Below are 22,177 nucleotides of genomic sequence, written 5' to 3'. Positions count from 1 at the left end.
CCAGCTTGACAGCCATTTCATTATAAACATCCTGTCCAGTAGGTCTCCCTGGCACTCATCCCCTTTAGTTTTTTTTTTTTTTTTTCTTGTAAGGATTTATTTGAACAGTAGAGTTACAGAGAGGGAGAGATAGATGTCTTCCACCCACTGGTTCACTCTCCAAATGGCCACAATCGCTGGAGCTGGGCCAATCCAGACAAGCCAGGAGCTTCTTCTGGGTCTCCCATGCGAGTGCAGGAGCCCAAATACTTGGGCCATCTTTCGGTGCTTTCCCAGGTACATCAGTAAGGAGCTGGATCAAAGGTGGAGCAGTCCGGACTCAAACTGGTGTCAATATGGGATGCTGGCCTTTCAGGTGGTGGCTTTACCTGTATGCCACAGCACCAGCCCCAAGGATTTAGTTCTTCTTTAAATGTTTTATGGAATGCATATGTGAATCCATCAGATCCTAGACTTTCTTGTTGGGAGACTTTCAATATCTGTTTATTTATTTGAAAGGCATAAATACAGAAATGAGTTTTGGGCTCCTGGCTTTGGCGTGGCGTAGTCCTGACTGTTGCAGGCATGTAAAGCATGAATTCACAGGTGGCAGATCTTTTTGTCTGTTTCTTTCTCTTCTCTTCAAATATATTGAAAAACAAAAAATGATAAATCAGGTTTTCATTGCGTTGGTCTTTTGCATTAAAATTTTTTTTGTTTACCAGTATTTGAAATGCACATCGGACTTTTATCATGCTACACCATAAAGCATTTTTCTGTTTGTCCAAAAGATGGCAGCACAAACACATCAAATAAAGTAGTAGCAAAAACTGTGTATTTGGTCTGAAATTGAATGCTGATGTTAATTGCTTGTTTATTGTGACATGTTATTTACAAAAGAATTACTAATTGGATTCTTTATGTTTCTGGCAAAATGCCTATACATGCATTGCAAAACTGGTATAGAGGAGAAAAAATGCAAGCTACCTGTTGTAGTACTGCTCATATATAGCCAGGGTTGAATCTGATATTGACTTTCATGTTCGCAGAAATGTGATAGAAAAAGGAGACTACACATTTTTCAGACAAAATATGTCACCCCCACCACCACCCAAACAGCACAGTTGTTTTCTAATTCATCCTTTTACATCCAGTGTTTCTTGAGCCTTTTTCCCTGTGTGACTGAATTCTTTGACTTGGCGACTTTGAAAGAATGCATGATGTTCCATCCTGTGAATGAGTTGTAACTTACTTAATTGATTTAAATTAGGCATATTAATTGTCTATAAATGATAAGGGATTTCCCATATACAAAATATATGAAGAAAAATACTGTAGTCACCCAAATAATGTAACCAAATTTTTTAAATTTTAAAATATATTTCTGAAGCAGAGAGAGTCAGAAACAAAAAGGGAGAGTTCCCGTTAGCTGGTTTCCTTCCTAAATGCCTGCAAAGCTTGCTCTGAGTCGAGGCTAGAACCAGGAGCTGGAAACTCAATCCAGGTCCTCCATGGGGCGGGGGTCAGAAGGGGTGAATAGGGACCTGAGGAAGGGGCTGGGGGCCAGCAGGGGACAGAGACCTGAGAGAGGGGCCGGGGGCCAGCAGGGGTGAACAGGGACTGGAGGGCGGGTCTGGGGGCCAGCAGGAGAACAGTGACCTGAGAGAGGGGCCGGGGGCCAGCGTGGTACAGCGAAAGTGGGAGGGGCTGGGGGCCAGCAGGGGTGAACAGAGACCTGAGAGAGGGGCCGGGGGCCAGCATGGTACAGTGTCCTGACGGAGGGGCTGGGGGCCAGTATGGGTGAACAGGGACTTGAGGGGAGGCCATGGGCCAGCAGGGGGAACAGGATTCTGAGGGAGGGGCTGGGTGCTAGCAGGGGAATAGGGACCTGAGGGAGGTGCCGGGGGCCAGCAAGGTTGAACAGGGACCTGAGAGAGGTGCTGGGGGTCAGCAGGGTACGGGGGCCTGAGAGAGAGGTTGGGGGCTAGCAGGTTATGGGGACCTGAGTGTGGGGCTGGGGCAGCAGGGTACGGGGACCTGAGGGAGGGGCTGGGGGCCAGCAGGGGTACGGAAACTGAGAGATGGGAGGGGGCCAGCAGGGGAACAGGGACCTGAGGGAGGGGATGGGTGCCAGCAGGGAACTGAGACCTGAGGCAGGGGCTGCAGGCCAGCACGTGTGAACAGGGACCTGAGGGAGGTGCTGGGGGCCAGCACGGTACGGGGACCTGAGGGAGGTGCTGGTGGGCAGCAGGGGAACAGGGACCAGAGGGAGGGGCTGGGGACCAGCAGGTGTGAACAGGCAACTGAGGGAAGGGCTGGGGGCCAGCAGGGATGAACAGGGACCTGAGCGATGTGCTGGGACCAGCAGGGTAGGGGGACCTGAAGGAGGGGCTGGGGACCAGCAAGGAAACAGGACCTGAGGGAGGGGCGGGGGGTCAGAAGCGGTGAATAGGGACCTGAGGAAGGGGCTGGGGGCCAGAAGGGGGACAGGGACCTGATGGAGGGGCAGGGGGCCAGCAGGGTTGAACAGGGACTGGAGGGCGGGTCTGGGGGCCAGCAGGAGAACAGTGACCTGAGAGAGGGGCCTGGGGTGAGCAGGGTACGGGGGCCTGAGAGAGGGGTTGGGGGCTAGCAGGGGAACAGGGACCTGAGGGAGGGTCTGGGGGCCAGCAGGTTACGGGGACCTGAGGAAGGGGCTGGGGCTAGCAGGGTATGGGGACCTGAGTGTGGGGCTGGGGCAGCAGTGTACGGGGAACTTAGGGAGGGGCTGGGGGCCAGCAGTGGTACGGAAAGTGAGAGATGGGAGGGGGCCAGCAGGGGAATAGGGACCTGAGGGAGGGGCTGCAGGCCAGCACTTGTGAACAGGGACCTCAGGGAGGTCCTGGTGGGCCGCAGAAGAACAGGGACCAGAGGGAGGGGCTGGGGGCCAGCAGGGGTGAACAGAGACCTGAGGGAGTGCTTGGGGAACCAGCAGGTGTAAACAGGCACCTGAGGGAAGAGCTGGGGGCCAGCAGGGGTGAACAGGGACATAAGAGATGTGCTAGGGCAGGCAGCGTAGGGGGACCTGAATGAGGGGCTAGGGACCAGCAAGGAAACAGGACCTGAGGGAGGGGCCGGGGGCCAGCAAGGGTGAACAGAGACCTGAGGGAGGGGCTGGGGGCCAGCAGGATGCAGCGACCTGACGGAGGGGCTGGGTGCTAGCCTGGGAATAGGGAATCGAGGGAGGAGCCAGAGCCAGCAGAGTATGGGGTCCTGAGGGAGGTGCTGGGGGCCAGCAGGGGTGAACAGGGACTTGAGGGAGGGGCTGGGGGCCAGCAAGGGTGTGGAAACTGAGAGATGGGAGGGGGCCAGCTTGGGAACAGACACCTGCGGGAGGGGCTGCAGGCCAGCACGTGTTTACAGGTACCTGAGAGAGGTGCTTGGGGCCACAGGGTACGGGGACCTGAGGGAGGTGCTGGTGGGCAGCAGGGGAACAGGGACCAGAGGGAGGGGCTGGGGGCCAGTAGCGGAACAGAGAACTGAGGGAGGCGCTGAGGGACATCAGAGGTGAACAGGGACCTGAGGGAGGGGCTGGGTGCTAGCAGGGACACAGGGAACTGAGGGAGGGGCTAGGGTCAGCCAGGAAAGGGGACCTGAGGGAGGGACCAGGAGCCAGCAGGGAACAGGGACCTGAGGGAGGGGCTGGGGGGCAGCAGGCTACTGGTTCCTGAGGGAGTTTCCAGGGGTCAACGGGGATGAACAGGGAACTGAGAGAGAGGATGGGGTCAGCAGGAAGACGGACCTGAGGGAGGATCCGTGGGCCAGCAGGGAAACAGGGACCTGAGGGAGAAGCTGTAGGCCAGCAGGGGTGAACAGGGAACTGAGGGAGGGTCTGGGGGCCAGCAGGGTACGGGGACCAGAGAGAGGTGCTGGGGGCCAGTAGTTGAAGAGTGACCTGAGGAAGGGGCTGGTGCCAGCAGGGGAACAGAGACCTGAGGGAGGGGCTGGGGTCAGAAGTGGTGAACAGGGACCTGAAGAAGGGGCTGGGGGCCAGCATGGGTGAACAGGGTCCTGAGGGAGGGGCTGGGGGCCAACAGGGTAAGGTGTCCTGAGGGAGGGGTTGGGGGCTAGCAGGGGAACAGGGAACTGAGGGAGGGTCTGGGGGCCAGCAGGTTACGGGGACCTGAGGAAGGGGCTGGGGCTAGCAGGGTATGGGGACCTGAGGGAGGGGCTGGGGGCCAGCAAGCTATGGGGTCCTGAGGGAGGTGCTGGTGGGCAGCAGGGGAACAGGGACCAGAGGGAGGGGCTGGGGGCAGCAGGGGTGAACAGGGACCTGAGGGAGGGCCTGGGGGCCAGCAGGTGTGAACAGGCAACTGAGGGAAGAGCTGGGGGCCAGCAGGGGTGAACAGGGACCTGAGAATGTGCTGGGGCCAGCAGCGTAGGGGGACCTGAATTAGGGGCTGGGGACCAGCAAGGAATCAGGATCTGAGGGAGGGGCCGGGGGCCAGCAAGGGTGAACAGAGACCTGAGGGAGGGGCTGGGGGCCAGCAGGATGCAGCGAGCTGACGGAGGGGTGGGGTGCTAGCCTAGGAATAGGGAATTGAGGGAGGTGCCAGGGCCAGCAAAGTACGGGGTCCTGAGGGAGGTGCTGGGGGCCAGCAGGGGTGAAAAGGGACTTGTGGGAGGGGCTGGGGGTCAGAAGCGGTGAATAGGAACCTGAGGAAAGGGCTGGGGGCCAGCAGGGGGACAGGGACCTGATGGAGGGACAGGGGGCCAGCAGGGTACAGCGACCTGAGGTAGGGGCCGGGGGCCAGCAGGGATGAACAGAGACCTGAGATAGGGGCCGGGGGCCAGCATGGTACAGCGTCCTGACGGAGGGGCTGGGGGCCAGCATGGGTGAGCAGGGACTTGAGGGGAGGCCATGGGCCAGCAGGGGGAACAGGATTCTGAGGGAGGGGCTGGGTGCTAGCAGGGGAATAGGGACCTGAGGGAGGTGCCGGGGGCCAGCAAGGTTGAACAGGGACCTGAGAGAGGTGCTGGGGGTCAGCAGGGTACGGGGGCCTGAGACAGGGGTTGGGGGCTAGCAGGGGAACAGGGAACTGAGGGAGGGTCTGGGGGCCAGCAGGTTACGGGGACCTGAGGAAGGGGCTGGGGCTAGCAGGGTATGGGGACCTGAGTGTGGGGCTGGCGCAGCAGGGTACGAGGACCTGAGGGAGGGGCTGGGGGCCAGCAGGGGTACGGAAACTGAGAGATGGGAGGGGGCCAGCAGGGATGAACAGGGACCTGAGAGAGGTGCTGGGGGTCAGCAGGGTTCGGGGACCTGAGAGAGGTGTTGAGGGCCAGCAGGGTATGGGGATCTGAGGGAGAGGCTGAAGGCCAGCAGGGGAACGGGTTCCTGAGGGAGGGGCCGGGGGCCAGCAGGGAACAGTGACCTGAGGGAAGGTATGGGGGCAGCAGGGGAACAGGGACCTGAGGGAGGGGCTGGGGGCCAGCACGATACGGGGTCCTGAGGGAGGTCCAGGGCCCATCAGAGGTGAACAGGGATCTAAAAAATGGGCTGGGGGCCAGCAGGTCAATGACCTAAGTTAGGAGCCGTAAGTCAGCAGGGGAACAGGGACCTGAGGGAAGGGTAGGGGCCAGCAGGATATGGGGACCTGAGAGAGTTGCTGGGGGCCAGAGGGTACGGGGACCTGAGAGAGAGGCTGTGGGCCAGCAGGGTTGAACAGGGAACTGGTTAGGGGTTGGGGGTCATGAGGGTTAACAGGGACCTTAGGGAAGGGCCGGGGCCAGTAGGGGAACATGGACCTGAGGGAGGGGCCTTGGGCAAGCAGGAGAACAGGGACCTGAGGGAGGGTCGGGGAACAGCAGGGTACAGGGACCTGAGGGAGGGGCTGGGCGCCAGCAGGGGAACAGGGACCGGAGGGAGGGTCTGGAGGCCAGCAGGGGAACAGGGCCCTGAGGGAGCATCCGTGGGCCAGCCGGGGAACAGGGACCTGAGGGAGAAGCTGTAGGCCAGCAGGGGTGAACACGGACCTGAGGGAGGTGCTCGGAGCCAGCAGGGGTGAACAGGGAACTGAGTTAGGGGACGGTGGACATCAGGGTTATCAGGGACATTATGGAGGGTCTGGGGGCCAGCTTGGTACGGGGATCTGAGGGAGCGTCTGGGCGTCTTGAGGGGAACAGGGGCCTGAGGAAGGGGCCGTGGGACAGCAGGGGAACAGGGACCTGAGGGAGGGTCCGGGGGCCAGCAGGGGTGAATAGGAACATGAGGGAGGAGCCGGGGGCTAGCAGGGAACAGGGACCTGACTGAGGGGCTGGGGGCTAGCAGGTACAGGGTCCTGAGGGAGGGGCCGGGGGCAATGAGGGGTGAACAGGGACCTAAAGAAAGGGCTGGGGGACAGCAGGAACAAGGACCTAAGTTAGGAGCCGTCGGTCAGCAGGGGAACAGGGACCTGAGGGAGGGGCTGGGGGCAGCAGGGTATGGGGTCCCGAAGGAGGGGCCAGGGTCCAGGAGGGTTAAACAGGGACCTGAGAGAGGTGCTGGGAAAGCAGGGTACTGGGATCAGAGGGAGGTGCTGGGGGCCAGCAGGGTACGGGGAACTGAGAAAGGATCTGGGGGCCAGCAGGATACGGGGACCTGATAGATGGGCTGGGGACCAGTAGGGTATGGGGATCTGAGGGAGGGGCCAGGGGACAACAGGGATGAACAGGAACCTGAGGGAGGGGCTGCAGGCCAGCAGGGTATGGGGACCTGAGAGAGATGCTGGGGGCAGCAAAGTATGGGGACCTGAGGGAGGGGCTGGGGGCCAGCATGGGAACAGGACCTGAGGGAGGGGCCGGGGACCAGCAAGGGTGAACAGAGACTGAGGGAGGGGCTGGGGGCCAGCAGAATGCAGCGACCTGGCGGAGGGGCTAGGGGCAGCAGGGTCCAGGGTCCAGAGAGGGGCTGGGGGCCAGCAGGGATGAATAGGGGCCTGAAGGAAGGGCTGCGGGCCAGCAGGGTACTGGAATCTGAGAGAGCTACTGGGGGACAGCAGGGTATGGGGACCTGAGAGAGGGGCCAGGGGCTAGCAGGGGAACAGTAAACTGAGGGAGGGGCCGGGTGCAGCAGGGAACAGGGACCTGAGGGAGTTGCTGGGGGCCAGAAGGGTACAGGTACCTGTGTGAGGTTCTGGGGGCCAGCAGTTGAACAGGGACCTGAGGGAGGACCCGGGGGCCAGTGTGGGTGAACAGGGACCCGAGAAGTGGTTGGTGGCCATCAGGGTAACAGGGACCTGAGGGAGGGGCTGGAGGCCAGCAGGGGTGAAGTGGGACCTGAGGGAGGGGCTGGGGGCCAGCAGAGATTGGGGACCTGAGGGAGGGGCTGGGGGCCAGTAGCGGAACAGAGAACTGAGGGAGGTGCTGGGGGCCATCATAGGTGACCAGGGACCTGAGGGAGGGGCTGGGAGTAAGCAGGGGCACAGGGACCTGAGGGAGGGGCTAGGGTCAGCCAGGTAAGGGGACCTGAGGGAGGGACCGGGGGCCAGCAGGGAGCAGGGACCTGAGGGAGGTGCCGGGGGCCAGCAAGGTTGAACAGGGACCTGAGAGAGGTGCTTGGGGTCAGCAGGGTACGGGGGCCTGAGAGAGGGGTTGGGTGCTAGCAGGGGAACAGGGACCTGAGGGAGGGGCTGGGGGCCAGCAGGTTACGGGGACCTGAGGAAGGGGCTGGGGCTAGCAGGGTATGGGGTCCTGAGTGTGGGGCTGGGGCAGCAGGGTACGGGGACTGAGGGAGGGGCTGGGGGGCAGCAGGGGTACGGAAACTGAGAGATGGGAGGGGGCCAGCAGGGGAACAGAGACCTGAGGGAGGGGATGGGTGCAAGCATGGGAACTGAGACCTGAGTTAGGGGCTGCAGGCCAGCACGTGTGAACAGGGACCTGAGAGAGGTGCTGGGGGCCAGCAGGGTACGGGGACCAGAGAAGGTGCAGATGGGCAGCAGAGGAACAGGGACCAGAGGGAGGGGCTGGGGGCAGCAGGGGTGAACAGGGACCTGGGTGAGGGCCTGGGGGCCAGCAGGTGTGAACAGACAACTGAGGGAAGGGCTGGGGTCCAACAGGGATGAACAGGTACCTGAGAGAAGTGCTGGGGCCAGCAGGGTAGGGGGACCTGAAGGAGGGGCTGGGGACCAGCAAGGAAACAGGACCTGAGGGAGGGGCTGGGGGCCAGCAAGGCTGAACAGAGACCTGAGGGAGGGGCTGGGGTCCAGCAGGGGTGAGCAGGAACTTGAGGGAGGGGCTGGGGGCCAGAAGCGGTGTATAGGGACCTGAGGAAGGGGCTGGAGGCCAGCAGGGGGACAGGGACATGAGGGAGGGACTGGGGGCCAGCAGGGGTACGGAAACTGAGAGATGGGAGCGGTCCAGCAGGGGAACAGGGACCTGAGGGAGGGGCTGGGGGCCAGCAGGGGAACAGGGACCTGAGGGAGGTGCTGGTGGGCAGCAGAGGAACAAGGACCAGAGGGAGGGGCTGGGGGCAGCAGGGGTGAACAGGGACCTGGGGGAGGGCCTGGGGGCCAGCAGGTGTGAACCGGGACCTGAGAGATGTGCTGGGGCCAGCAGGGTAGGGGGCCTGAAGGAGGGGCTGGGGACCAGCAAGGAAACAGGACCTGAGGGAGGGGCGAGGTGCTAGCCTGGGAATAGGGAATTGAGGGTAGTGCCAGGGCCAGCAAAGTAAGGGGTCCTGAGGGAGGTGCTGGGGGCCAGCAGGGGTGAACAGGGACTTGAGGGAGGGGCTGGGGGCCAGAAGCGGTGAATAGGGACCTGAGGAAGGGGCTGGGGGCCAGCAGGGGGACAGGGACCTGATGGAGGGGCCGGGGGCCAGCATGGTACAGCGTCCTGACGGAGGGGCTGGGGGCCAGCATGGGTGAACAGGGACTTGAGGGGAGGCCATGGGCCAGCAGGGGGAACAGGATTCTGAGGGAGGGGCTGGGTGCTAGCAGGGGAATAGGGTCCTGAGGGAGGTGCCGGGGGCCAGCAAGGTTGAACAGGGACCTGAGAGAGGTGCTGGGGGTCAGCAGGGTACTGGGGCCTGAGAGAGGTGTTGAGGGCCAGCAGGGTATGGGGATCTGAGGGAGAGGCTGAAGGCCAGCAGGGGAACGGGTTCCTGAGGGAGGGGGCGGGGGCCAGCAGGGAACAGTGACCTGAGGGAAGGGCTGGGGGCAGCAGGGGAACAGGGACCTGAGGGAGGGGCTGGGGGCCAGCACGGTACTGGGTCCTGAGGGAGGGGCCAGGGGCCATCAGAGTTGAACAGGGACCTAAAGAATGGGCTGGTGGCCAGCAGGAACAAGGACCTAAGTTAGGAGCCGTAAGTCAGCAGGGGAACAGGGACCTGACGGAGGGGCTAGGGGCAGCAGGGTACGGGGTCCCGAAGGAGGGGCCAGGGTCCTGGAGGGTTAAACAGGGACCTGAGAGAGGTGCTGGGGACAGCAGGGTACGGGGTACAGAGGGAGGTGCTGGGGGCCAGCAGGGTACGGGGAACTGAGAAAGGATCTGGGGGCCAGCAGGATATGGGGACCTGATAGATGGGCCGGGGACCAGTAGGGTATGGGGATCTGAGGGAGGGGCCAGGGGACAACAGGGATGAACAGGAACCTGAGGGAGGGGCTGCAGGCCAGCAGGGTATGGGGACCTGAGAGAGATGCTGGGGGCAGCAAAGTATGGGGACCTGAGGGAGGGGCTGGGGGCCAGCAAGGGAACAGGGACTTGAGGGAGGCAGGGTCCAGGGTCCAGAGAGAGGCTGGGGGCCAGTAGGGATGAATAGGGGCCTGAGGGAAGGGCTGCAGGCCAGCAGGGTACTGGAATCCGAGAGAGCTACTGGGGGACAGCAGGGTATGGGGACCTGAGAGAGGGGCCAGGGGCTAGCAGGGGAACAGTAAACTGAGGGAGGGGCCGGGTCCAGCAGGGAACAGGGACCTGAGGGAGTTGCTGGGGGCAGGAGGGAACAGGTACCTGTGTGAGGTTCTGGGGGCCAGCAGTTGAACAGGGACCTGAGGGAGGACCCGGGGGCCAGCGTGGGTGAACAGGGACCCGAGAAGTGGTTGGTGGTCATCAGGGTAACAGGGACCTGAGGGAGGGGTTGGAGGCCAGCAGGGGTGAAGTGGGACCTGAGGGAGGGGCTGGGGGCCAGCAGATTGGGGACCTGAGGGAGGGGCTGGGAGCCAGTAGCGGAACAGAGAACTGAGGGAGGCGCTGAAGGCCATCATAGGTGAACAGGGACCTGAGGGAGGGGCTGGGAGTAAGCAGGGGCACAGGGACCTGAGGGAGGGGCTAGGGTCAGCCAGGTAAGGGGACCTGAGGGAGGGACCGGGGGACAGCAGGGAACAGGGACCTGAGGGAGGGGCTGGGGTCAGCATGGTGCTGGTTCCTGAGGGAGTTTCCAGGGGTCAACGGGGATGAACAGGGAACTGAGAGAGAGGATGGGGTCAGCAGGAAGAAGGACCTGAGGGAGGATCCGTGGGCCAGCAGGGGTGAACAGGTACCTGAGGGAGAAGCTGTAGGCCAACAGCTTCTGAGGACCTGAGGGTGGGCTCAGATCCAGCAGGTTACGGGGACCTGAGGGAGGGTCTGGGGGCCAGTAGGGGAAGAGTGACCTGAGGAAGGGGCTGGGGCCAGCAGGGGAACAGAGAACTGAGGGAGGGGCTGGGGGCCAACAGGGTAAGGTGACCTGAGGGAGGGGTTGGGGGCTAGCAGAGGAACAGGGACCTGAGGGAGGGGCTGGGGCAGCAGGGTATGGGGACTTGAGTGTGGGGCTGGGGCAGCAGGGGTACCGAAACTGAGAGATGGGAGGGGGCCAGCAGGGGAACAGGGACCTGAGGGAGGGGATGGGTGCCAGCAGGGGAACAGAGACCTGAGGCAGGGGCTGTAGGCCACTGCGTCTTTACAAGGAACTCCTCCAGCTCAGAGCCCTCTCCAGGGACATCAGCACAGAAGACAATGACAAGAAATGACAGCCCCGACCAGGGCACGAGAACTGGGAACAGCAAAGACAACTCCAGGTGTGTCTTCTCTGCACATTTCTGTGTAACTCCTAAGTCTCCTTTCCTGTGGAGCGACAACGGTAATATCACAATCCTGCACTTGCTTCACCTCCTTCACCCTTAATTCCCACGGTATCTAGGGTTCTACCTGGCTCTGCTCCTCCTGGGATAGGCTGCGCCCGTGGGAAAGGAGTGGAAGACTCGCTCTGGCGCAGTCCTGATGCTGAGCAACCAAACCCGCCAACTTGAGGAATCGGCATTCAGAAGCTCACTTAGGCCAGCGCCGTGGCTCAATAGGCCTTGCGGCGCCGGCACACAGGGTTCTAATCCCGGTTGGGGCACCGGATTCTATCCCGGTTGCCCCTCTTCCAGGCCAGCTCTCTGCTATGGCCCAGGAGTGCAGAGGAGGATGGCCCAAGTCCTTGGGCCATGCACCCCATGGGAGACCAGGAGGAAGCACGTGGCTCCTGGCTTCGGATCAGCGCGGTACGCCGGCCGCAGCGGCCATTGGAGGGTGAACCAACGGCAAAAAGGAAGACCTTTCTCTCTCTCTCTCTCTCTCACTATCCACTCTGCCTGTCAAAAAAAAAAAAAAAAGAAGAAGAAGAAGAAGAAGAAGCTCACTTGGCGAGAGACAGAGGCACGCACACTGACACACTGATGTTCACTCTGTAATAAAGCTGGCATTTTGCTCTCCCCTGGCCCCAGTCAACTCTTAACATCATACTCAATTGAAATTTGAACCTGAGTAAGCAAGTCTTAGTAACTGGATTCTCTATACCATTTCCAACCCTATCTTATGGCCGCCTCCCATCAGCCAAATCCAGCAAAGATGCACGAAAGCAGATGCTAGACACAAAAGCCTGCTTAAGCCCACAACGTACGGACAGCACAGGAGGGCAGGGCGTACGGGCAGCACGCACACACCACATCCACAGCTGGGTGCACCCATGCCAACAGTCATGCCGCCATTACCACCTACCCCACAACCACACTCAACCCGGACCCACTCTGGAGATATGGACAAGTAGTGCACGTCCCCCTCCATCACGACCACCCTGACCTCTACTGCATCAGCCCCCTCCAGGTCTCCAAGAGCCAGGGGTGACCTCTCACTCCCTCCCACTGGGCACCAGTACTCGGCGGCTATGGTCTCAGGAGCTGGGGTCACCTCCCACTCCCTCCCACTGGGCATCAGTACTTGGCGGCTATGGTCTCGGGAGCCAGGGGTGACCTCTCACTCCCTCCCACTGGGCACCAGTACTCGGCGGCTATGGTCTTAGGAGCCAGGGGTGACCTCTCACTCCCTCCTACTGGGTGTCAGTACTCGGCGGCTATGGTCTCAGGAGCCAGGGGTCACCTCCCACTCCCTCCCACTGGGCATCAGTACTCAGAGGCTATGGTCTCAGGAGCCAGGGGTGACCTCTCACTCCCTCCCACTGGGCACCAGTACTCGGCGGCTATGGTCGCAGGAGCCGGGGGTGACCTCTCACTCCCTCCCACTGGGCACCAGTACTCGGCGGCTATGGTCTCAGGAGCTGGGGGTCACCTCCCACTCCCTCCCACTGTGCGTCAGTACTCGGCGGCTATGGTCTCAGGAACCAGGGGTGACCTCTCACTCCCTCCCACTGGGCACCAGTACTCGGTGGCTATGGTCTCAGGAGCTGGGGGTGACCTCTCACTCCCTCCCACTGGGCACCAGTACTTGGTGGCTATGGTCTCAGGAGCTGGGGGTGACCTCTCACTCCCTCCCACTGGGCACCAGTACTCGGTGGCTATGGTCTCAGGAGCCAGGGGTGACCTCTCACTCCCTCCCACTGGGCGTCATTACTCGGTGGCTATGGTCGCAGGAGCCAGGGGTGACCTCTCACTCCCTCCCACTGGGCACCAGTACTCAGTGGCTATGGTCACAGGAGCCAGGGGTGACCTCTCCCTCCCTCCCACTGGGCACCAGTACTCGGCGGCTATGGTCTCAGGAGCCGGGGGTGACCTCTCACTCCCTCCCACTGGGCACCAGTACTCGGCGGCTATGGTCTCAGGAGCCAGGGGTGACCTCTCACTCCCTCACACTGGGCGTCAGTACTCGGTGGCTATGGTGTCAGGAGCCAGAGGTGACCTCTCACTCCCTCCCACTGGGCACCAGTACTCGGCGGCTATGGTCTCAGGAGCTGGGGGTGACCTCTCACTCCCTCCCACTGCGCGTCAGTACTCGGTGGCTATGGTCTCAGGAGCTGGGGGTGACCTCTCACTCCCTCCCACTGGGCACCAGTACTCGGCGGCTATGGTCTCAGGAGCCAGGGGTGACCTCTCACTCCCTCCCACTGGGCACCAGTACTCGGCGGCTATGGTCTCAGGAGCCAGGGGTGACCTCTCACTCCCTCCCACTGGGCACCAGTACTCGGCGGCTATGGTCTCAGGAGCTGGGGGTCACCTCTCACTCCCTCCCACTGGGCACCAGTACTCGGCGGCTATGGTCGCAGGAGCTGGGGGTCACCTCTCACTCCCTCCCACTGGGCACCAGTACTCGGCGGCTATGGTCTCAGGAGCCAGGGGTGACCTCTCACTCCCTCCCACTGGGCACCAGTACTCGGCGGCTATGGTCTCAGGAGCTGGGGGTCACCTCTCACTCCCTCCCACTGGGCACCAGTACTCGGTGGCTATGGTTGCAGGAGCCAGGGGTGACCTCTCACTCCCTCCCACTGGGCACCAGTACTCGGCGGCTATGGTCTCAGGAGCCAGGGGTGACCTCTCACTCCCTCCCACTGGGCACCAGTACTCGGTGGCTATGGTCGCAGGAGCCAGGGGTGACCTCTCACTCCCTCCCACTGGGCACCAGTACTCGGTGGCTATGGTCGCAGGAGCCAGGGGTGACCTCTCACTCCCTCCCACTGGGCACCAGTACTCGGCGGCTATGGTCGCAGGAGCCAGGGGTGACCTCTCACTCCCTCCTACTGGGCGTCAATACTCGGTGGCTATGGTCTCAGGAGCCAGGGGTGACCTCTCACTCCCTCCCACTGGGCATCAGTACTTGGCGGCTATGGTCGCAGGAGCCAGGGGTGACCTCTCACTCCCTCACACTGGGCGTCAGTACTCGGTGGCTATGGTCTCAGGAGCCGGGGGTGACCTCTCACTCCCTCCCACTGGGCACCAGTACTCGGCGGCTATGGTCTCAGTAGGTAGAGGGTTCTTTTCCTCACCAGGATGGGAGTATTTAAACATTTAATCAACAGGTTTGACAATACAACTATGGACCAACTTGAAATCAGCCCTGTACACTCCTAACAAGGAATCATAAATCTGTGTTGAAACATCTCCGTATCAAATCAGTCTTTCAGTTGATCATGTGGATAATCAACCAAAAGTTAGCTGTTAAAAAGATTTAACACATTGGGGCCGGCACTGTGGCTCACTTGGTTAATCCTCCACCTGCAGCGCCAGCATCCCATATGGATGCCGGTTCTAGTCCCAGTTGCTCCTCTTCCAGTCCAGCTCTCTGCTGTGGCCCGGGAGTACAGTGGAGGATGGCCCAAGTGCTTGGGCCCTGCAGCCGCATGGGAGACCAGGAGGAAGCACCTGGCTCCTGGCTTCGGATCGGCACAGCACCAGCCATAGCGGCCATTTAGAGAGTGAACCAACAGAAGGAATACCTTTCTCTCTGTCTCTCTCTCTCACTGTCTATAACTCTACCTGTCAAATAAAAATAAGTAAATAAAATTTAAAAAAAGACTTAACAGACACACAAATGCACTCATATTTACATTTTTTTAAGATTTCTTTATTTATTTGAAAGTCAGAATTATATAGAGAGAGGAGAGGCAGAGAAAGAGAGAGAGAGAGGTCCTTCATCCAATGGTTCACTCCCCAGATGGCCGCAATGGCCGGAGCGGGGCTGATCCAAAGCCAGGAGCCATGAGATTCTTCCCGGTCTCCCACGCAGGTGCAGGGGCCCCAGGACTTAGGCCATCTTCTACTGCTTTCCCAGGCAATAGCAGAGAGCTGGATCAGAAATGGGGTGGCTGGGACTCAAACCAGCACCCATATAGGATGCCGGCACTGCAGGCGGCGGCTTTACCCACTACGCCACAGCGCTGGCCCCTACTTCTTTAATATTTAAAAACTGTCTGTATGGCATATGATGTCAACTACTGCTTTGAATGAATGCTGATAACCGAACCCTGAATTTGATACAGAACCTATGGCTGACCCTGACAAAGAAATTTTCTGGACAGTATTGGAAAATAAAAGCTTGGGGCTAGCACTGTGGTATAGTGGGTAAAGACACCCACTGCAGTGCTGGCATCCCATATGGGTGCCATGTCAAGCCCCAGCTGCTCTACTTCTGATCCCAAAAAAAGAAAAGAGGAAAAAGAAATAAAATAAAAGCCTGATTGAAGTGGAATCTAGGAAAAACTGGAGAGGTAGACACTTGGCCCAGCAATTAAAACACCAGTCAGGAGGCCCGCAGCCCATTCCAGAGTACCTGGCTTCAATACCCAGCTCCAACTCCGATTCCAGCTCCTGCTAATGCAGCCCCGAGGAGACAGCACTGACGGCCAGGAAGTTGGGACCCTGCCACGCACAGCAGTCATGGTGCAATCCTGGCTCCCACCTTCCACTCCAGTCCAGCCCTAGCCACTGCAGACACGTGGGGAGTCAACCAGTGAATGGGAGCTCTGTCTGCCTCTCAAATACCCATTTAAAATGTTTCTTACCCCAAGAAAAGTGTAGTAAATGTAACACTGAAAGTATAGACAAGTCTTTTAAATCTGATATAAAACAAAGAAAAATAGAAGTGAGGTTGGAGGACACCGGGAGTCCAAAACGAGATTTCGCAGTCTGAAGTCAACGGTGCGAAGCTAACGACAAAGCGACGTCTAAGAGAAGAGGCCGGCGATGGACGCGGGAAAGGCAAGGACGCAGCCTGCCACGCTGAGCCTGCTACCGTAATCAGCCGCAAGGACAACACTTCCCTTTCTAACACGAAGGAAGGAGACGGCACTGCCTGTGTGTGCACACAGAGAGAGCCTGGGGACTAGGTGAGGGGCGACATGGACACGAAGGAAGGAGACAGCATTGCCTGTGTCTGCACACAGAGAGCCTGGGGACTGGGCGAGGGGACATGGACACGGAGGAAGGAGACGGCACTGTGTGTCTGCACACACAGAGAGCCTGGGCACTGGGCGAGGAGACATGGACATGAAGGAAGGAGACGGCACTGTGTGTCTGCACACAGAGAGCCTGAGCACTGGGCAAGGGGACACGCACATGAAGGAAGGAGACGGCACTGTGTGTCTGCACACAGAGAGCCTGGACACTGGGTGAGGGGACATGGACATGAAGGAAGGAGACGGCACTGCGTGTGTTTGCACACACAGAGAGCCTGGGACTGGGCGAGGGGACATGGACAGGAAGGAAGGAGACGGCACTGTGTGTCTGCACACAGAGAGCCTGGACACTGGGAGAGGCGACATGGACATGAAGGAAGGAGACGGCACTGTGTGTCTGCACACAGAGAGCCTGGGACTGGGCGAGGGGACATGGACACGAAGGAAGGAGACGGCACTGTGTGTCTGCACACAGAGAGCCTGGGCACTGGGCAAGGGGACATGGACATGAAGGAAGGAGACGGCACTGTGTGTCTGCACACAGAGAGCCTGGGACTGGGCAAGGGGACATGGACATGAAGGAAGGAAACTGCACTGCGTGTGTTTGCACACACAGAGAGCCTGGGACTGGGCGAGGGGACATGGACACGAAGGAAGGAGACGGCACTGTGTCTGCACACACAGAGAGCCTGGACACTGGGCGAGGGGACATGGACATGAAGGAAGGAAGGGTCTTCCAGGCACAAACTTACACTTCTGTATTTATGACCTGCAATTAATTGTTTAAGTAAAAAACCTCTGACCTCGTAAGAGAAGCTTACCAAGGCCGCTTCCCGACCCTGCCCTGCCCCTGGCTGTGGACACTCAGCACCTCCAACAGCACTGCACTCACCTGATTACAGAACTATAAACTTGGCCTTTGAAAATAAATGCACGGGTCAAGTACCAGAGAGTATTTTTGCTTCTCCTATTTGAAGGGTTACATGTGTATATAGATAATTAGCACATCCTACGACTTGAGATTATCCAGTTTTCAAAATGAGAGCTCAGAATAAACCAATGAACATTGAGGTCGTTTTCTACAATTTCATCTCATTGACCGGGGAGCGCTAAGGTTCAGTCTCACTTTTTCACATTGAATTAAAGAAACCCAAACCTCAACTGCATGCGAAGTTCATGTTTTCCTATACAGGCGTTTTCCCTCTAGGCGTCATCCGTTACCATCTCCCCGGCCAGACGGCCGTGCTGAGGTGCAGCGGTTAAGCCACTGCTTGTGATGCTGGCACACCACGCCAGCCACGGCTACCTCACTTCCAGTGCAGCCTCCTGTCAAAGTGCCCGGGAAGGCAGTGGAGGATGGTCCAGGTGCTTGGGCTCCCGCCACCTACGTCAGAGACTAGGATGGAGCTCCAGGCTCCTGGCTTCCGCCTGACCCAGCCCTGGCTGCTGCAGCCATTTGGGGAGTGAACCAGCAGATGGAAGCTCTCTCTACTCTGACTCGTCCTGTCTGTGTGTCACTCTTTCAAGTAAATAAATCTGTACAACAAACAAAACTCTCTGCGGCAGATGAGAGTCCCCAGTGAACCTTTCCAAAAGGTTCCTGGATGAACAGTACCCTCCAATGCAAAAAAAAATTCAATTTTTCCCATCTCTTGCACTGTACACAGCTGTTGTTCAGCCAGTGTCCCTTGAGGACACACCTACAATGACAGCTCATAACCAGCTGCGTGCTACTGGCTACTGTGCCAGTGCCTCAGGGTCACCCAGCACGCCCCCGGCAGTGCCCTTACCTGTGAGGTCCAGCGTCCTGTCCACAAAGACCACCGACGCCCTGCCCGGGGCAGTCTTCCTCCTGTTCTTGGCAGGGGCATAGTTCGCCAGATCTGCAGCTAGGACTCGGCTGAGGGTGCCCACGGCGAAACACTCCTCCCGAACCCCCAGATGCTCACACAGGGAACTGAGCCCGGACACCAGGCACCTGATCTGCAGCTGCAGCTCCGGCGTCAGGGCGGCGGCGTCCACCTCGGCCAGGCTCCCCAGTCTCCTCTTGTCCGGACGCGCGCTGTTGAGGACACGCACGTCCCCGGGCAGCAGAGGGAACAGGGACGCAAAGGCCGGCGTCAGGGCCAGGTGCGCGGCCGCGGGGGCGAGCAGCAGCGGCACGTGCAGCACCTCGGCCGTGTAGTTCAGGTTGCCCATCCACTCGCACAGCTTCTCCTCCAGCTGCTCGAACACCGGCCGCTGCCCCTCCAGCTCGGCGGGCACGTGGTTCGCCGTGAGGTGGACGGCGTGGCTCACGGCCGTGACCACCACACAGTACTGGAAGTGGCTGCGGCGCACGATGTCCCGCAGGGTGTCCACAGTCCGGCCTTTCAGCAGGCCGCTCAGCACAAACACCGCCTTGGGCTGCGCGGCCCCGCCGCCGGCCGCGTCCCGCTCGAACTCGCGCAGGTGGCGCGCAGGGGCCCCCACGGCGTCCAGGAGCCGCGCGGCTCCGCAGCCCCAGTGCAAGCTCTCGGCGCAGGCGGCGTCCAGGTACACCACAGCCCGTCTCACTTTGGCCAGCACCTGCTCCCAGCCCTGCTGGGTAAAGGACAGCACGCCCGGGACACTCATGGCTGCGCGGCAGCCGGCTCGGCCGGACTCCGGTGCGGGAACCTCTCTGGGAACTCACCGCTTCCGCAAACCGGGAGACTGACAGTCAACACCGTACACGTGGTCCTGCCTGAGACCCGCCCTGCGGCGCGCGGTGATGACGCAGAGAGCGCTGATTGGCTATCGGGGAGGCGCGCTCGAGGCAGGCGCGTCCGCGCGCGGAAGAAGTGGGCGTGTCCTCCGATCGGGCTGCCTCGAAGGTGCGGGGAGGTGGGAGGGCGCTGCCGGGAGGGAGTGAGCTGTGGTCCGCCCTCTGTGTGCTTGGATGACCTGTCCCTGCCTCCCGAGAAATCTGAAGAATAAACCCTAATCGGAAGTCTGAGTCTTCCTTTTCTCGTCCCAATTCGGAGCCCTGGCGGCCTGGTGCCGCGTCGGCGCGCTCAGGCCTCCCGTGCGCTGCTCCCCGCCTCCCCGCCCTCGTCTCGCTGCCCCCGACCCTGGTGTGGTGCTGCGCGACGCCGATCCTCGCTCCTCTCGCCGGCCCTCGCCGGCCCTCGCCGGCCCGCCGCCGTCAGCCGCCGCCCGGCACTCCCCGCCGGTCCGGTTTGCCCCGGGACCCCGAGCTGGTGCCTCCATCTCATGCTACAGGCCCCTGGCCCTGCCTACGGGACACGTCCAGACGAGTCTAAGGCCCCCAGTCCAACCTGACTCAGTGCCTGCCTGCACCGGGCGCCGCGAAGCCCCTGGTGTTTCCTGGGCTCAGTGTTCAAACAATACCCGTTAACTACTCAGTAGCACCACTGCGCTGAGTTCCGTTCCCGGGACGCAACGGTTACTGACAGGCGGTGCTCAGCCACAGGTAATTTACACCTGGTAAGCTCTTGCTCCCCGGAAACAATCACTCCAACGCCTCCCGCCTCTGCCCTCCCCTCCTCCCCAGTTTGCAGCACCCAGCTGAAGCTTGGCTCGGTGCTTGCCCTATCCTAGGGTAAGCTTTCCTCTGGAGATGCGTTATATGTATTTGAAAGTAACCATTACAGGAAGTGGGGGGCTTCCATCCGTTGGTTCGCTCCCCAAATGGCTGTAATGGCTGGGGCAGGAGCTCCATCCCGGTCTCCCACGTGAGTGGCAAGGCCAAAGCCCTTGGGCCATCCTCTGCCACTTTCCCAGGCGCGTTAGCAGGGAGCTGGATGAGAAGTGGAGCAGCCTATGGGATGCTGGCCTCACTGGCTGTGCTGTGCCCCCAGCACCCCTTGGGGTGAATTTTAACAAACCTATTTTCCTTAGTGCATCTATTTTTCTAGATTGTACACTAGAGGCCTTGTATCCCCAGCACCCAGGACATAACAAGTATTGAATAAGTGTTTGTTGAGTAAATGTTCGATTGATATCCAAATAAATAATGAGTTCAACCAATGTTTTAATAAACATGCACAGTTTTCCAGGCACTGCTTTGGATACTGAGGCTATAAAAAGAAATAAGCCACAGTCCTGACTCCAGAATAATTATAAGAAACCGGACCCACACATGTGAAACAAAGAAGTACAGTAACATATTACAGATGTACTGAAAAATACATGACAATTACAAAGGATGAAAAGTAAAATCTGAATGAGGAAAGAAAATAGGGAAGTGGTCAAAAGTTTCGTGTAAGACACAAGTTTGGAGCGGCTTTCCCAGAAGGGCAGGTGTTCACCAGGTGGACAGGATGGGAAGGCAGCCCCGCAGATACTGCACCAAGAACAAAGACGCAGAGGCCTGACGTGTGCACATGTTCTCTGTAAGCACAGACAGTTCACTACAGCTGGCCTGGACTGCAAGACGAGAAGCCCAACCACCAGGCAAGAAAGCACTGAACTAAATCGGGAAGAGCGGTATTTTCCATTCTAAATACAGCAGCCAGGGAAGAACCAGTAAAGTGTCTTTAAGTGTGGAAATCATTTGTTCACATCTGCCTGTCAGGAAAAAAGAATCTTTCTAAGGGAGATACGGAAAATAATCTGAAACAGAGCAAGCTTCAGGCCAGAGGGAGCAGTTAGGAAACAGCAGCAGCAGCTCTGGGTGACAGCTGAGAGGCACACCCAGGAGACAGATGCAGCCTGAGTCCACAGAGACGTTGGGAAGACAGTGCCAAAGGTAACTTGGCACAAAAAGTGAGGCACACGGAGAAGTTCGGTGAATGCCCAGCCTTCTGTCTGATGAATGGTAAATGGCGTCACCTGGGATTTGGAAAGCCAGAGGAGACGCAGATTGGGGAACACACAAACTGAATTCATTCGGCACACGCTTAGCCGTGACAAAAACAGACACGCAGCTGACGGTGTGAACCGTTTCTGAAGTCGGTGGTCGAGTGGCACTCAGCGCATCGCGTTGTTGCGCAGCGACCTGCAGACCGTCCCCCCTTGCAGAGCTAACTCCCCCCACCCCACCCCCAGCTGCTGGCGAGCTGCCTCCTGCTTTCTGTTTCTATGCATCGACTGCCACGGATTCTTCACGTGAGTGGAACCACACGACGTTTTCTGTTGTGACTGGCATTTCACTTAGCGCGGCATCCTTCAGGTTCTAGGCTGTAGCCTGTGGCAGAATTCCCTTCCTCTTTAAGGCTGAGTAGTACTCCATCCTACGCATCTACCACTTTTGTTTATCCGTTGAGCTGTCAATGGACGTTTGAATGGGTTTTGTCTGTTATGAATAATAGTGCCCTGGCCAGCGCCGCAGCTCACTAGGCTAATCGTCCACTTGTGGCGCCGGCACACTGGGTTCTAGTCCCGGCCGGGGCACCAGATTCTGTCCCGGTTGCCCCTCTTCCAGGCCAGCTCTCTGCTGTGGCCCAGGACGGCAGTGGAGAATGGCCCAAGTGCTTGGGCCCCACACCCCGTGGGAGACCAGGAGAAGCACCTGGCTCCTGCCTTCGGATCAGCGCAGTGTGCCGGCCGCAGCGGCCATTAGGGGGTGAACCAACGGCAAAGGAAGACCTTTTTCTCTGTCTCTCTCTCTCTCACTGAACACTCTGCCATTCAAAAAAAAAAAAAAAATAGTGCCCTGAACATGGGTGGAAAATATCTTTAAAATTTTTTATTTATTTGAAAGGCAGAGAGAAAGAGAGAGAGGGAGAGATCTCCTATCAATGCCTGCAGCAGCCAGGCTGGGCCAAGCCAAAGCCAAGAGCCAGGAACGCAGCCCAGGTCTCCTACGTGGGTGGCGGGAACCCGCGCACTGAGCCCTCACTGCTGCCTCCCGCGGGCGTCAGTAAGAAGCTAGATTCAGAGCAGAACCAGGACCTGACCCCAGGCATCCTGGTGTGGGATGTAGGGTCCCCCGCAGCATCTTAAACACGGCACCATGGGCCCACCCCACAAATATCTCTTTGAGATCTTGCTTTCAATATTTTTGTGTATATATCAAGAAGTGGAACTACTGCATCATTTGATAATTCCATTTTTTTAAGAAACCTCTGGTTTCCATACAGCATGCACTGTTTTATATTTCCAACAATAATACACAAGAAT

The 22,177-nt window shown here is 59.2% G+C and overlaps 1 protein-coding gene across 5 annotated transcripts in view; it reads right to left on the bottom strand.

The window, feature by feature from the left end:
- Positions 1 to 18,791, bottom strand: part of LOC133773569 (sec1 family domain-containing protein 2-like) — a 72,982-nt gene extending 54,191 nt beyond the window's left edge. For 3 of the 5 annotated variants that reach the window (XR_009867943.1, XR_009867942.1, XM_062210955.1), the window contains exon 1: positions 17,863 to 18,789. Coding sequence is in view for 3 of the 5 variants with exons in the window: in XM_062210955.1 (XP_062066939.1) it covers positions 17,863 to 18,688 (826 nt within the window). In the remaining 2 variants the exon portion in view is untranslated. Of the gene's footprint in view, positions 1 to 279; positions 1,210 to 17,862 lie in introns of those variants that run through there. The other 2 variants (XM_062210953.1, XM_062210954.1) reach the window with 2 other exon arrangements.
- Positions 18,792 to 22,177: the final 3,386 nt, after the last annotated feature.

Source organism: Lepus europaeus, chromosome 14 (assembly GCF_033115175.1).
Source record: "Lepus europaeus isolate LE1 chromosome 14, mLepTim1.pri, whole genome shotgun sequence".
Taxonomy (NCBI): domain Eukaryota; kingdom Metazoa; phylum Chordata; class Mammalia; order Lagomorpha; family Leporidae; genus Lepus; species Lepus europaeus.
This window is presented reverse-complemented; position numbering and strand designations above follow the sequence as displayed.